This window comes from Mandrillus leucophaeus, unplaced genomic scaffold (genome assembly GCF_000951045.1).
Source record: "Mandrillus leucophaeus isolate KB7577 unplaced genomic scaffold, Mleu.le_1.0 Scaffold1079, whole genome shotgun sequence".
In the NCBI taxonomy this organism is placed as follows: domain Eukaryota; kingdom Metazoa; phylum Chordata; class Mammalia; order Primates; family Cercopithecidae; genus Mandrillus; species Mandrillus leucophaeus.
In genome coordinates, this window is record NW_012098976.1 from 93,649 (window position 1) to 108,912 (window position 15,264).

The 15,264-nt window shown below is 33.4% G+C and overlaps 1 protein-coding gene across 1 annotated transcript in view; it reads left to right on the forward strand.

Annotated features, from left to right (window-relative positions):
* Nucleotides 1–447: 447 nt before the first annotated feature.
* Nucleotides 448–15,264, forward strand: part of ERBB4 (erb-b2 receptor tyrosine kinase 4) — a gene marked incomplete at its 5' end in the record, with an annotated part of 620,722 nt that continues 605,905 nt past the window's right edge. Inside the window, one exon of the mRNA XM_011986142.1 lies at nucleotides 448–634. Within this exon, the coding sequence (XP_011841532.1) occupies nucleotides 448–634 (187 nt within the window). The remainder of the gene's footprint in view (nucleotides 635–15,264) is intronic.

Genomic DNA, 15,264 nt, shown 5'->3' on the forward strand with positions numbered 1-15,264 from the left:
AGCCTGTTTAAATCTATCCTACAATTTACAAACTAACATGGCTTTGTTTTACTTATGCTCACCAATTTGCTTTTTTGTGTAAAGTCTCTGAGTGATGGTTGTGTGTCTTTAACTTATTGTAGTCTGTTGATAAGCAAGACCTTTATTCATTTAACTATATTCAAATCTCAGGTATGAAGAAGGTCTCATAAACAAAATCCATTATTTTACTATAAGCACATTCATAACTGTTTAAAAGAACTACAACATGTAGTTCAAATGAGATTTTAACCCTCTGTGATCTTTTTTATGAAGCCAATTATTTAGAATATGATACGGAAAATAATGTATTAAGCTAAAAACTGAAAATTAGAGTTTAATAACTCATTTTAATCTAAATTGCTACATATACATAGTGACAAATTAGTTTTATAACACAGACAATTGTTTGTGTTTGTGTCTTTTCAGTCTGTTCGAGAAGTCACAGGCTATGTGTTAGTGGCTCTTAATCAGTTTCGTTACCTGCCTCTGGAGAATTTACGCATTATTCGTGGAACGAAACTTTATGAGGATCGATATGCCTTGGCAATATTTTTAAACTACAGAAAAGATGGAAACTTTGGACTTCAAGAACTTGGATTAAAGAACTTGACAGGTAAGGAATATATACATAATGGCAGATATGCTTTCATTATCAATATAAGGCAATGTACACAAAAATGTATATGTAGGGTTACTGTCATATTTGTTACATTAAGGTACACCCTAAGGCATTTAAATATCAGTGATTTATTCATTTTATGAGCAATGATGCCCCGTGATGCCCTTGTTTTTGTTTATGGATTTTGTAAGTGCAGTGTGAAGGATACCATAATACTGTATCTCAGCTGAACAGGAGTAAACTCTGGAAATGCTCTGTAACTGAAAACTGAGATATGAAACATGCTGTGTTTGGTGGTTTCAGGTGAACAGTGGACCATATCATCAAATTTTTGCAGTAATGCAATAACGAATAGAGCTTAGTAATACCCAAGCTATTATATCTATTTCCATGAATCTTTAGTTTTCTGCACAATCACCTTATTTTTGGAAAATATATCTAATTTATACAGTTTTGATTTCTCTTATTCAGTAGCTCACTAAATGCCATCAGCAATTCTTTCTCAGAATACTTCAATAACATCAGATCATCAGAGTAGTTTTTTCTCATTAAGATTGGAAATATATGATGTAAGCAACCTAAAATTATCATCCTTCTATGAAAAACACTCAATAGGAATTTATTTTGTAAGCTGGTTCTTGCCATCCCACTGTTACTTTTCAGTTTGCATAGCTCAGAGTATGTAAAAGTCCTTGTAGGAGGCTTTTTGGTATAATGGTTCTAATCATGAATTTTATTCATGCATACCTGTAATCAAAATGAACTGATTACTGAGATTGCACCATTGCTCTCCACCCTGGGCAACAAGAGTGAAACGCCATCTCAATAAATAAATAAATAAATAAATTTAAAAAATAAAAGCTAATTAGTGAATAATTAGTACCTCACTGTGGGATAAAGGAGTTTTCACTTTTAATTTACTATAAATTAATATAATCAATATATTTTGCATCCAAACATGTAGTGGTTTTATATGTACTTTGAGTCCAATAAGTAGTCCAAATAATTCTTGACATTGAAATATTAAACAGTTTAAAGATATGGCCTTAAAATATAACAAAAAGTAAGATGAATATTGTCAGAATATTGAAATCATTTGTTTCTTATATTTGAAGTAGATATTACATTTATAGTTTTAAGTTAGACATAGCTTCATAGTTAGCCAGACATGTGAGATAAAATTGGGATATTTTGGGTGAAGAAAGGAATACTGATTGTGTTATTTATTTTGGACATGATTGCTATAGAGTTGATGAAATAATGGTGAATGCAAATTGTTCAGAATTTATAGATTCCTTCATCAACATTTTCACTTTTATTTCTTTCAAAGATAGTTTTCTTACTGAAGAATGGAGTTTTTTACTAAATTACTACTTATATAGAAATAATGATAGGAGAAAGAATTTTGGAAATGAAATGTGTAGAGAACAATTGAGTGATTGAAATTAGGGATCTAAAAATACTGTAATACGATCCAGTTAAAACCTGCATAGGAAGCATTGTGTTTTCATCATGATTTCCTTCTGAATATATTAAAGAAAAAAATTGAATAAGTTGCTTCTCAAACTTTTTATAATACTTGAATCTTGTTATTATTCCATAAGATGTGCTGTTTGAGGAATCTTTCCACATAGAGAATTTGTCTTTAAATAGTTCCCTTATTTATTTTCACATTTAATACCAGTACTACTAAATTATTAAAACAGAGTTATTTAATCCATCAAAATTATGCCACATTTAAACATACCTCATAGTGAGTATGTGCATAACTTGTATTACTTAAGATTGTGACAGTTGTTCAACTTGCGCGTACCAAAATATAACACTATTATTTCAAGAGTATTATTATTCACTTTGCATGAAAGCTGTTATACTTTCTTTTGCTGTAGTACAAATGGATAATTAATAAGTGATTAAGAAAATGAGCTGATTGTTTAGAAAAATAGATACTCATTCAAAAGGTATTAATTTCTTTGAGTGTGAATTGAAGAAAGTGCAACAAAATGGTAGAAATTTAGGCTAATATGGACATTTTTCAGATATTTTATTTATTAGGTGGTTGACTGCTATATGCCAAAATTATTCTGTAAGGGAGACAGTCTAGGGTCATTGAACTTTAGGTATTCTGATCGATAGTGTTACTCCAATTGTGAGAATCAGAAGTTACACGGACGCATGATTGTGTTTGTGTGCAAGAATATGCAAGAAATGACAGAAGACACCTAACTGTTCACATGAAGAAGAATATGGGATAAAATTTACTCTATGGCAAAATCTTAAAAGGCTAAATGTTCTAGGTAACCCTATTAAAGCAACAAACAAGTGTCATAATTAAGTTCAGGTAAGATTGTTTTTGTGCTTTGGAAAAATATTTGTTTTATGTTGCTTGTTTTTGTGTTATGCAAAGCAAAAATTTTAAAACAACATTTTTATATTCTATTAAGGGCAGAGCTACTGGACTGGCCTTAATTTTTTATACCTGGTATAAAATGAGGGGAAATAGCAAATCTGCTGATTAGTCGGATACCTCACTGCCTAATCTACCATACTGTATTAAATTTTTAACTCCGTTCTTAAAGGACCAGCACCATGAGCATCATCCAGGAACTTAGAAATGCAAATTCTTGGGCTTCACCTGGAACCTACTGAATGAGAAACTCTGGGGGTAGGGCCCAGCAACTTGTGTGTTAAGTATCCCTGTAGTGATGCTGACGATTACTACAATTTGAGAAGCACTAATCTAATTAATGGTATGTTACCAAGAGATGGTAGCACTATATCCAGTTAAATTCTTCACAATTATTTGTATTCATCTATCATCTTGCAAAGAGAAAGGAAAGGATGGGACAGGAACAGGTAAGGTTTTGCTTTCATGACAAGAAATACACTGTATGTTCGGGTGAAAATGAAAATAACACATGAGGATCCTGGAGAGCCACTTGGGTGTAAAATGACTTAAAGATAAGGAAGATGCTGGGAATAAATTTTTCTATAATCATTTTGCCAAATGCCAACTTTGTATATTGATAAATCATTAAAAAGGCAATAGTAATTCATGATGAATTTTCTTCTTAAGCAAAATTTTATTTTTAAGTACTTTCAACAAGGTAAATAACCAGTAAGAATTATGGGGATGGGAAGTGCACAGAGTATTGTAACCAAGAGTTTTGAGATGAAGACTTTAAGGGTTCTTTTGTGTATATTTGCATATGGTTTGCATTTCTACTTAAAGCTTTTTCACTGTTTGATATTAGAATAGTATGTGTTCAGAACAGCACATTAGCTTTCTGCAAACTTTGTGTAACAGAGATATTTAGTTAACACGAAGACTGTCATTATACACTAGTTAATGGTTGGATGTCACTGAGACATATACAGATTAATTCCCACCTTAAAAATTCCTATTAATTAGCTTGATGTTCACCAAAAGTTGCTGCATGGCCTAAAAAATTACTGCAGATCTTACTTACATACTTTCATGTTGGTTGTGCCCGAGACAATAAATGGATTTAAACCTATTTTTCTGGCCAAGCAGAAACATTTGTTTTACTGCTGCTTCTCACATTTCCCAGTATGTATAGGGTAGACGATAAGTAGAGGGGAAAAGAGGCAGTTGCCTAGACTAAAAATAGGCCACACAATCTATGAAGGACTGAGGAACTTATATTAGCATACTCTAGGTCTAGGTGTCCTGTTAACACTGCCTTACTTTTTTCTTGCCAGTGGAGAGGTTACACTTCCATCAGTGCATCCCTTCAGGCATATGATCATCTATATCTTGAGGCCATTGGGAAGGTCCCTACTGCATCAGAGAAGTCCATATCTGGACAGGGGACACCATGTCTTCCATTAAGGTCGCTTGCCCGTGGCTGTGGTTCTTATTAATCACTCTTGATGAGGATGTCCTGCTGACTTTTTTTAATCACCTCTTTCTTAACCAAACATTCCTATTCAAATTGACATTTAATAGTATATATACAATCTTAATTAATTCTGTAAGCTTCTACTTGTTTAGTCACTAGTCTGGCCAAACCCTAAAAGGAATTATATGGGCCATAAAACCCACTATTACTTTCTCCCTTCTGCAATTTATAAAATCACCTCATCTGCTACTAATCATTGGTAATATGATACAATTTAATCTACATATTATATTGTAGATATAAAGGAATCTTTCATAAATACTTAAGTTTAATTCTATTCTATTTATATCCCAAACAGGAAGATAAACACTTAAGTTCATATCTATTTTGTTTATATCTTAAAAGGAAAGGTAAATGCTTAAGTTCATATCTATTTTATTTGTATCCATATAAAATAGATAAATGTAGTTTGATCTTGATATGGAATGATAACCTAGGTACAAATTTAATACACTATACATATATTTATCACACTAAATATCAGCTTAAATAATTGAATTTTTACTTTATAAATTATGAGACTATCTTTAGAGGAGGTGATATTTGGGATGAGACGAAAGTACAGAAAGTACAATTGGTGTTTTTTAAAAATTAACTGAACCCTCTACATATTTTCAGGCCAACACATTCACATGTTTTTGTCTTTATTTGGTATTTTATGGACATTGTAATCATTTTGTTAACTGTGTACTGGATCATCTTGATTAGATTATTATTTGAGGTATGGACAAACAAAAATTTAAAACAAAAAGTAAAATACCAAAGTTATTCCTAGAAGTCCTCAATAGTAATGAAAATAATATATGAAGTTTGCTGGATTCTGGTAGATGAAAAATAGAATAGAAGGCTTGATGGCGCATGCCTGTGGTCCCAGTTGCTCACAAAGCTGAAGCAGGAGATCTGGATCCCTTGAGCCTGAAAGTTTGAGGCTGTAGTGAGCTATGATCACGCCACTGCACTCCAGCTTGGGTGGCACAGAGGGACCCTGTCCCAAAATAAATAAATAAATAAAATACTCCATCCAGAAACTACAACATCTAAATGATGTAAAATGTGAAAGAGGTGATATCTGAACATCACACTTGAATGTCTGCCTTCAAATGTGCATAAGTTATTAATTAAAATAGTACATCAAAGTAACATAGTACCTTTTCACATTTAAGTCTCTCAAGCTTCTTTGGCATTATTCAGTAATGGTCAAATACATAACCTAATGTCAAAAAGGGCAAGTCACTTGTCATTGACTCAGTATATGTCATAGAGTGATGTGCAATTGTGAAATCAGAAAAGCTCTCTGTGCAAATGCCTGGCCTACCACCTACAGTCTGGGTGTCTCTCTGAGACTCAGATTTTTTATCTTGAAAATTGTGAAGAAAATTCCACCTCATAGTGTTGTAATGAGCGTTAAAGAAAGAAAGCAGGGAACTTGTCAATTAAAGCATCTTTCACATTGGGGGTGTTTAGAAATCTTAGTGTTCTTTCCTTGTATCTGTTTTGTTTATAGTTTTCCCTTGTTTCACCACATTGAGAAAACTATTGTATTTGTTTCTGCGTATTTGGATAGATTCCTATTGTTTTCCTGGGGCTTTGGGTGTGACCTGTTTAGACAAAAAAAAAAAGTGTTCCAAATTTCAGTGTGTCTTCTAACTACTTTGTGCATAAGATCTGTTTCTCTGGTGATGAGAAGCCCGAGACTGGCCTTTGTCTACTCTCAGGAAGAGTGCTAGCTTCGCTACCTCACAGCACTTCTCTCCTGTCTTTCAGTGTTTCATGCCAAGTACCTGTTGCCCCAGCCCTTCATTTCAAATCTCCATCATCATGTTTCATCCTTCATTGGCCCTGACATTTGTCTTGACCTACACAAGAGACATATTCATTCTGAGTTCTTTTTCTTACATGAGAGTTGCTAAGCATTCTTCAACTACCCTGTGAAAGGTCTTGGTAATGTTTGAGTGGATTCAACCAGGCTAGTTCAGGGATTGTTGTTAAACAGAATGTTTGACAAAAGTACTACAAATGTTTACATTAGAAGATCTATTCAGCATATTGTGATATTTGCAGCCGAAAAAAAAAATCTAAGAATACTCTTAGCTTCAGGATAAATTGTTTGGAAAATGATTAGATCAAAACTAATCTATAGTGAAGCTTGCATGAGTCAGAGAGAATCAGTGAAAAGAGTGGCACGTTCTTTGGAAAGAGTCAATTTTTAGATCAGGTCCACAGTTTCTGGAAATGATACTCTCATCAGTGTTTTAAAGAGCATTGTTTGCTTGTCATGTCAGACTGTGTATTGACTAGAAAAACGAGAACTCCAATAATGTATTTATGTCAGTACATAGAAACATATATTTGAAAAGAGGAAATGTTATAATTAAGGGATCAGAGATTTATAATGGCCATTTCAGCAAATTTTGCTGGGACTTATGCTCAGACAACTGATTCTTTAGAGAGCTGATGAGTGGATTTATAGAATTGAATGAAGGGGAAATGAGAATTTCTCCTCCTGCTGTACCAAGAATCAGAGATAATAAGGAGAGAAATCTGAGGAGAAATAAGCCAAAATAAGTGGTGGGGTTGGGTGTTCAGGTAATAGAATCATCCTTTCTCCTCTGCTCACATGTTGTCAGTCATGACTGGCAAGATGATCTGCTCAGGGCATATAATTCAACTCCCTTAATTTATGACCCCTTCAGGAATCTTAAAGATGCCTCAGTCTTTGAAGAACATTCTATTTAATCCCTAGAGCATCCTTTAGAAAATATTAGGGGAAGCCTAGCATTATGGAATCTCTCAGGAAACTTCCCTACTTGGAATCTTAAACCTTTGTGATCATTCTTACTTTTTCTTAAGATGCACTAAAATCTGTATTTTTCCTTCCATAAGAGACGAAGCATATATACCCTAAGAAAAAAAAAAAAAAAAAAAAAAAACGTTTAAGGGCGACAAACCCCATTGCTTAAAGCTCATTGATTGAGGAAACATGCTTGTTCGCTTTGGTGTGTAGAAAAGGAGGAAAATCTTTGCTCTTCAGAGTCCCAAATGTAGTACTAGAAAGTGAATGGTTATAATAGAACCATGAGTCCATTGTTTTGCTCTGAGGAAAACAGGAAATATGTCAGAGTACTCACCTCTCCACCCTTACCCCAGGACGTTAGCTTCATCTGACTTTCAGACCCTGAACTGCAAAGAATTGCAGAATTCTCCGCATCTATCCCCAGTTACCAAGGGAGGCACAGCAATGCTGGGACCAGAATCACTGGATTGTTGCACTTTCTGATTTCATGGCAGAGGACTTGTAACAGTAAGAATACTATTTGGGAATAAACCAAATCAATCTCTCTCTCTCTCTATCTATCTTTTTGTTTTGTTTTGGTTTTTTTTGAGACAGAGTCTCGCTCTGTCGCCCAGGCTGGAGTGCAGTGGTGCTATCTGGGCTCACTGCAAGTTCCACCTCCTGGGTTCACGCCATTCTCCTGCCTCAACCTTTCAAGTAGCTGGGACTACAGGCACCCGCCACCACGCCCTGTTAACTTTTTGTATTTTCAGTAGAGACAGGGTTTCACCATGTTAGCCAGGATGGTCTCGATCTCCTGACCTTGTGATCCGCCTGCCTTGGCCTTCCAAAGTGCTGGGATTACAGGCATGAGCCACCGCGCCCAGTCACCAAATCTATATTTTAGAGGAAATGAAGAGTGCATGCTAATTCTGACAGACGTCTATGGCAGTTTTTTAAAGTATGTAAATATGTCATCAAGTTTAGTCAGAGGAGGCAGCCTCAAGCTTGGCAGAACCTAAAACCCTCAGTCAGAGTTCAGAAATGAGGCTACATGTTGTTCTCTTCCAACGTTTACCAAAGGCATGATAACTGTAATATCCCATATGCTATAGAAGTTTACACTTTGCAAAATGCTTTCAGTTTCCTTTCAAAAAATCTGTTTCATACACAGCCCTGTAATGCTGACCTGGCAGATATCTTTATTATAATTTTACATCTAAGAAAACCAGGCCAAAGGTCTTGTGGCTAATCAGGTGAACCTTGTGCTGGAATCTAGATCTGTTTACCCGTTCTTCATATTATGTCACTCCCAAAAATTGTTTAAGACAATTTCTTCAGGCAAAACTATAGTCAGTGAACCATTAAATTGGCTGAAAAATGTAAACAATCTAAGCTTAAGCAATAGGTCTTAAGGTTGTATTTTAGAAAGAATTCGTTTTGATCATTGTGTAATACTTGAATATATCATGAATGGTAAGTTGACAATAAAATACAAGCAAACATACAATACAACAATATTGTAAATACTGAATTTGATATTTTTAATCTATTACTCATTCTATAGCTACTGTGATTCAACTACGGCTTTTTAAAAATCAAGCTTGCTAAACTCTTAGCTGTAATGCACCAATATTTATTAATAGACTTAATTTTACTGGTAAAATTTAGGATTCTTTTGGAAAGTAATGTCAATTCAAATACTTACTAGCTTTGTTTTGTTCTACTTGTACATTCAAGTCGTTGTGCTGAGATATGAGCTATGCTAAATTATCTCTACATGCCTGTCTTCTTTCAGTAAATATTATATTTCTGACAATTGTTTACCTTCCATCTGCCATGTGAAGCCAATTATTATTATTATTTTTATAGTCAAGCATGTGTGTGGAGTCAGGAGGCTCCATTTTAATCTGTTTTCTTCTCAAAAGCTGCACTGTCCAATAGAACTTTCTTGGGATGATAGCATTATTCAATATGTGCTACACAACAGAGGAGCCAGTAGCCGAATGTGGCTGTTGAGTCGTCTGAACGAGACTGCTATGAATGAAGATGTGGATTTTTATTTTTATCTAATTTTAATTAATTTTAATTTAAACAGCCATATTTGGCTAATGGCAATCATATTGGACAGTGCAGCACTAAAGGGACTACATTTTTACTAAATCCAATCCAGCAGGCAAGGACTTACAAGCAGAATAACATGGAGAATCACAAGACAGGCTCAGAATCTGGGATCCCTGAGTCAAGTTCTATTCTGAGGCAAGTGATTCAACTTTCTAAACTTCAGTTTCCTCATCTTCAAATGAACATAACGAGAACGCTCAGTTGTAAGATGATTATAAAAGTTAAATTATGAAGTACATATTGAACATTACATGCAGTTCTGGAAATAAATATGATTTATTATTTTTTAGGAGAAGCTTGATTTTGGTAAAAAAAAAATAGACACAGTGTATTTTTATAATTATTGAAAGCATGTTAGGCTTATATCATCAAATTGTAGAATGCAGAACGTGTCATTTATGATTTGGGACCTGACTATATTTTGTATTTGAGTCAGCAGAGTTCTGGATGGCATGCATTGCTTCTAAATATGTTTTAAGCTGCTGTGACTTGGGTTTTCCGTTGGTCAGAAAAATAACACTTTAAAAATGAATTTTTGTACTTTTACCTTTAGTTTCCACAGTATAAGTATCTATTTAAATTAGAAATAGATCTCAAAGATATATGGTTTGGCTGTGTTCCCACCCAAATCTCATCTTGAACTGTAGTTCCTATAATCCTCATGTGTCATAGGAGGAACCAGGTAGAGATAATTGAATCATGGGGTTGGTTTTCCCCTTCCTGTTCTCATGATACTGAGTTAGTTCTCACAAGATCTGATGGTTTTATAAGGGGCTTTCCCCTTCTCTGGGCCCTCATTCATTCTTCCTACTGGCCTGTGAAGAAGGATGTGTTTGCTTCCCCTTCTCCCATGATTGTGAGTTTCCTGGGGCCTCCCCAGCCATGCTGAGCTGTGAGTCAATTAAATCTCTTATCTTTATAAATTACCCCAACATGGGTGGTATGTTTGCAACAACGTGAGAACGGACTAATAGACAAAGTCTGTCTCTGTAATGGTTTCACTGAAAGACGTAAATGTTAATAGAAGATTATTATTAGTATTCTGAAAAATCTGTTAAGAATTATTTCTGGAATAGACACTGCCCATTATCTTTAGGACTCTCTAGTTCATGTTAAAAGTTTTTTTTTTTTTTTTAAATATAGCATTTATTTAATAACAAGGTAACACAAAAAGTCTTTTTATAAAATGTTTTCTCAAATAGCTATCTGCCATACTTCAATAAATTTAAGTCATCAATTGTAGGAAAAAAATTGTTGTTGTTGTTTGTAGTCCACACTTTCTAAAAAGAGAAAAAGTAAAAGCACCAACATAAATGTAAAAGATTGTACAAGGAATCAGGATATTAAAGATATTAGATCCAAAAATGTATGTGTTTTAGAATTAATACAATATAGTAACATTCAAATAGGCTAGAAGTTAAATATACCTCTTATTATTTTCCTAGAATTATAGCATAGCTATTGTAATGGTGAAACCGCGTACTGTGGAAGTATATAAAATAGATTACAAGAAAAATGGTCAATGTTTCGTAAATGATGAATAGAATTCTCCATTTATCTGTATCTATCAGGAAGTAGATAAATGAGAATTTGCATGGCCCAACACTTTTTGGCATAATAAATGTTACTAACCAGGAAACTTTAATTATTGTTTTTGTTTTCCTTTGAGATCTAGCTGATTTATCACTTCTACTGGAAAAAGAGATGGAAATATAGTGTAAAGGTAGAAAAATACTTATTTGGGGAGTTTTTCTTAAACTTTGTTCTCATATTAATATGTCAAATAGATCTGAAGATTGTTATTATACATCAGCATGGAAAGAGGTTCTGTCTTCTTTAACAGTCTACCTGAAGTACAAGTTATTCTAGCTGTCATACTATTTTCCCTCTTCCTTAATATTTTATTATCCACCTGTATAACATATTTTATATCTTCTAGCTATAATTTTATTGTAAGCCATGTAAAATTATTTAGGTTATTGAATCACAATGACTGTAACAATTTTGAAAGATATTTGTATGAAAAAAGGGGATCCATAACTTGTTTTTTCCGTCTAAGACCATTTAATTTACTCAATTTCATTTTCTCTGTGGTGAAAATTAAAGGTTTGATTTCTGTATTATTAGTAATGTTGAAAAAAGCTGATATCAAAAGGGTATTTTTGATTTTCAATTTACTATGAAATATAAGGACTTCAAATTTTAATTTGGTCTTTTTTTTTAAGTGGCAGTCTCAGAATATTCTGGCAAATATTCTGGTAAATAAGTATGTCATTTTGATTTTGATGGGGCCCTAAATTCTCTGAACTTTCTGCCTTAATGTTCAATGGGATGATACTGGGTAGGATTACATATCTGGTGGTGTACAAATAAGAACACAATAATAAATTCTACTAGTTTTTAAAAATTATTCATATAACTAGAATTCGTTTAGGCTTTGTGCCTTTGGTTTTAATGACTTGCCTTTTTTTTAGGATAATAAATGTAGAAAGCAAAGTATCTTTATGGCATAATACAGTCCAGGGCAGAAATACTATTGTCAATGATAACAATAATAACATCCATAATTAGTAAGTATTTACTATGTAGAAGTGGTTTGCAAATATTCTCTCTCTTCATTCTTGCAATAACCACAATTAGTAGGTGTGTTAGTTAGGGGTCTCCAGAAAGACAAAAAGGATATAGATATAGACAATGATAATAGATATTTGAGAGAGGATTCATTAGGAAAATTGGCTGCTGCAATTATGGAGGCTGAGAAGTTCCACAACAGGCTGCCTATAAGCTGGAGACCCTGGGATGCTGGTGACCTGGCTCATTCCAAGTTTGAAGGCCTCAGAACCAGAGAAGCTATGGTGTACCTCTCAGTCTGAGACCAAAGGCCTTAGGGTGCAGGGAGCCACTGTTCCAAGTCCTGCAGTCCAAAGACCAGGGAGCCAGAAATTGGGGTCCCACAAGAGAGAAAGAGTGTGTACTGGCTTCAGATCAAGTATTCACCTTCCCTCTGTTTTTGTTCCACTGGGTGCCCAGAAGATTGGCTGTTGCCCACCTGCGTTGACAGCATATCTTCCCTACTTACTCTACTCATACTCACATGCTCATCTCTTCTGAAACATCTTCATAGGCACCCTCTAAAATAAAGCTTTACCAGGTTTCTGGGTATTTCCTAATCTAGTCAAGGTGACATCTAAAGTTAACCATCACAATAGGTTACTATTACTATTTCTATTTTGAAGATAAATAAACTGGACTTAAAAAATGTTAAGTAATATTCCCCAAGGAGGGCATACAGTAATTTATAGAGTTCACATTTGAAGCCAGGCAGCATAATTGCTGATTTTCTTTTTATCACAATGCTATAAAGATTCTGAGAAGAAAGGGAATCACATGACACTGAACTTTTATTATCCTCTGCTATGTGTGAATGAGTAGGGGATGCATAAAATTATTTATGTGGTCCAGGTGTCACCTCTTCAAGGAAGGTTTTGTTTGTTTGTTTGTTTGTTTGTTTGTTTTTAGCTGAATGAGACTTTGCTTAGTGTAGATTTTTTACTTAAGAAATGAAACGATTTTAAAAGAGATACAGATTGTGGAATTTGATTAAATTATTTCTTATATTGAAAAGTATGTTATCAGACTACTTAAGCTTATTTCTACAGACACAGGGAACTAAAATAATAAAGTGTGATAACAGAATGGACTGAAATGCCCTAATTGGGCCCGCTGACTTCATGGCCTTTTCTTTATTAACACTAGAAGACAAAAAAAGACAATTAGTTATATTTGAAGTGTGTTTTGTTTTGTTACTCATGGGGTAATGTCTTCTATAAATCATATTACTCTAGTTTTTATTTTTTAGAGAATTTTTTGTGGATGAGGTGGAAGGAAGGAAAATCAATATGAGAAAAATGGCAGGCTTGAAAAAGATCTCAAGTCTATGAGATGACTCTACTGATTTCATGAAAATCATATTTTATCTTATTAAGGGGAGATACTAGAACAGTGATTTTTTAGTTAATTTTATTCATACATTATAGCCACTCCACTTTTTGAAATTTTTTATTTAAGGACCAGAATACTAACTAAAGTTATTCCCTATTTGGCAACTGGTAAAAATATATACCATTTTGATATGTCCACGTATAAATGGATAGGCTAAGTTGATCTAAATATTTTAAATAAAATATTTATGACTTCCTTTCTTCTATAGCTGCAATAAGTGATTTTTGCCTCCCTAAACTACATTTGGTTTTGCAAATATTTACAGCAGTGTTTTATAAAATATGTATTTTAGTTTTAATAATTATTAGGCTCAATTCCCTTTGTGAAGAATCGTAACATATTCGGGGTTACTTTTGATAAAAAGATGGAGGAAACTTTAAAATTATTGAAATGCATGTAAATCCTTTTAGGTTTAGAAACCCTCTGACTAATTATTTCCAGAATTTGTATATGGCCTTAAGATAAACACATTTTATGTTATTTTATTTTGAGCTCACATTTTATTTATTAAAACATGTATATTTGAGACTTACACACTACACTTAAATTTAGCACACATTTGGAAATAAAGAGCGATAAAAATCTCTTAATCTATTCTATAAAAGCAAAGTTGAAGAGGATCATAGACTGTAACATTGAGAGAATTTAGAGATTGTCTAACCCCTCTCTCATTTTGAAACTGAGTCCCAGAGAGAATAAATAATTTACTAAAGATGAGGGTTTTTCTTGCCCTACTCTTAGTCGAGTCCTTTTTCAGCTATATTATTCTAAAAATATAATTTGACTCAAGATACTAGAAAGAGGAATGTAACAAAGATTTAAAGAAAATATATGCCAATCTATATATGTTTAGGCACACATTTTCATTGATCAGTGGGAAGAAAATAAACAATATAGATGCCATAATTCATGTGTGACCGAACTGTAATCTAAAGTCATCAAATATCTACAATAGATTATCAAATTTGATACGAATTTCATAGTATTGTTCAAAGAGTACTGGGCAGTATGTTTTGCAAGGAAAGGATGGAGAAGATAATGAAGCAGCACTTAACATACCTATAGATATGTCTTTTATAAAGCACAGGTAGAAATATGGAATGAAAGGAGGCAGCCTGTGTCATTGGTATCATTGTTCACATAGCTGAACTTCACATCTATGCATTACACTGTCATTTCATGTATGTAGAAATTACATGTCATAATGATAAATCTTTGTAATTAAAATTGTATCATGCTTCAAATGCAGTCCTTTGGTGCTCAGGGAAAAGAGGTGAATCAAGAATTAGTGTCTCGGCTCAAGCACCTCTTAAAAATTACGAGAACCTAACTATCACTTGTGCAAAATAAATACATCAGAGGTCACGGTGTAGGTTATCAACTCCTTTGTGATTTTATTGAAGATCACCAGTGCATAATTTAAGTAACTATTCAATTGTTTTGTGTATTTAATACTATTACTATGCACAGTGACTTCTGTTACTTTTGGTTCATTATTAAATATAAAATAACGAAAAAATATTTACAACAATAGTGTTTATGGAGCCATTTTCATGTTAATTTTAATGTCTAATTTAAACTTAAATCAGGGAGAGATTTAGTGTAACTTTAAAGTTCGTTTACATTTTAATCCATTAAACTATGACTTAGTAAGAAATATTCAATGCCAAAGAAATTGTAATTCCTTTGGAATTACAAAATTTTATATTTTTGAAGAGGAAATCAGCAGTAATATATAATTATCAAATTAACAGAAATGGGGTCTTCTAAGCCATGAGTATGTTTCTAAATAGATAAACATA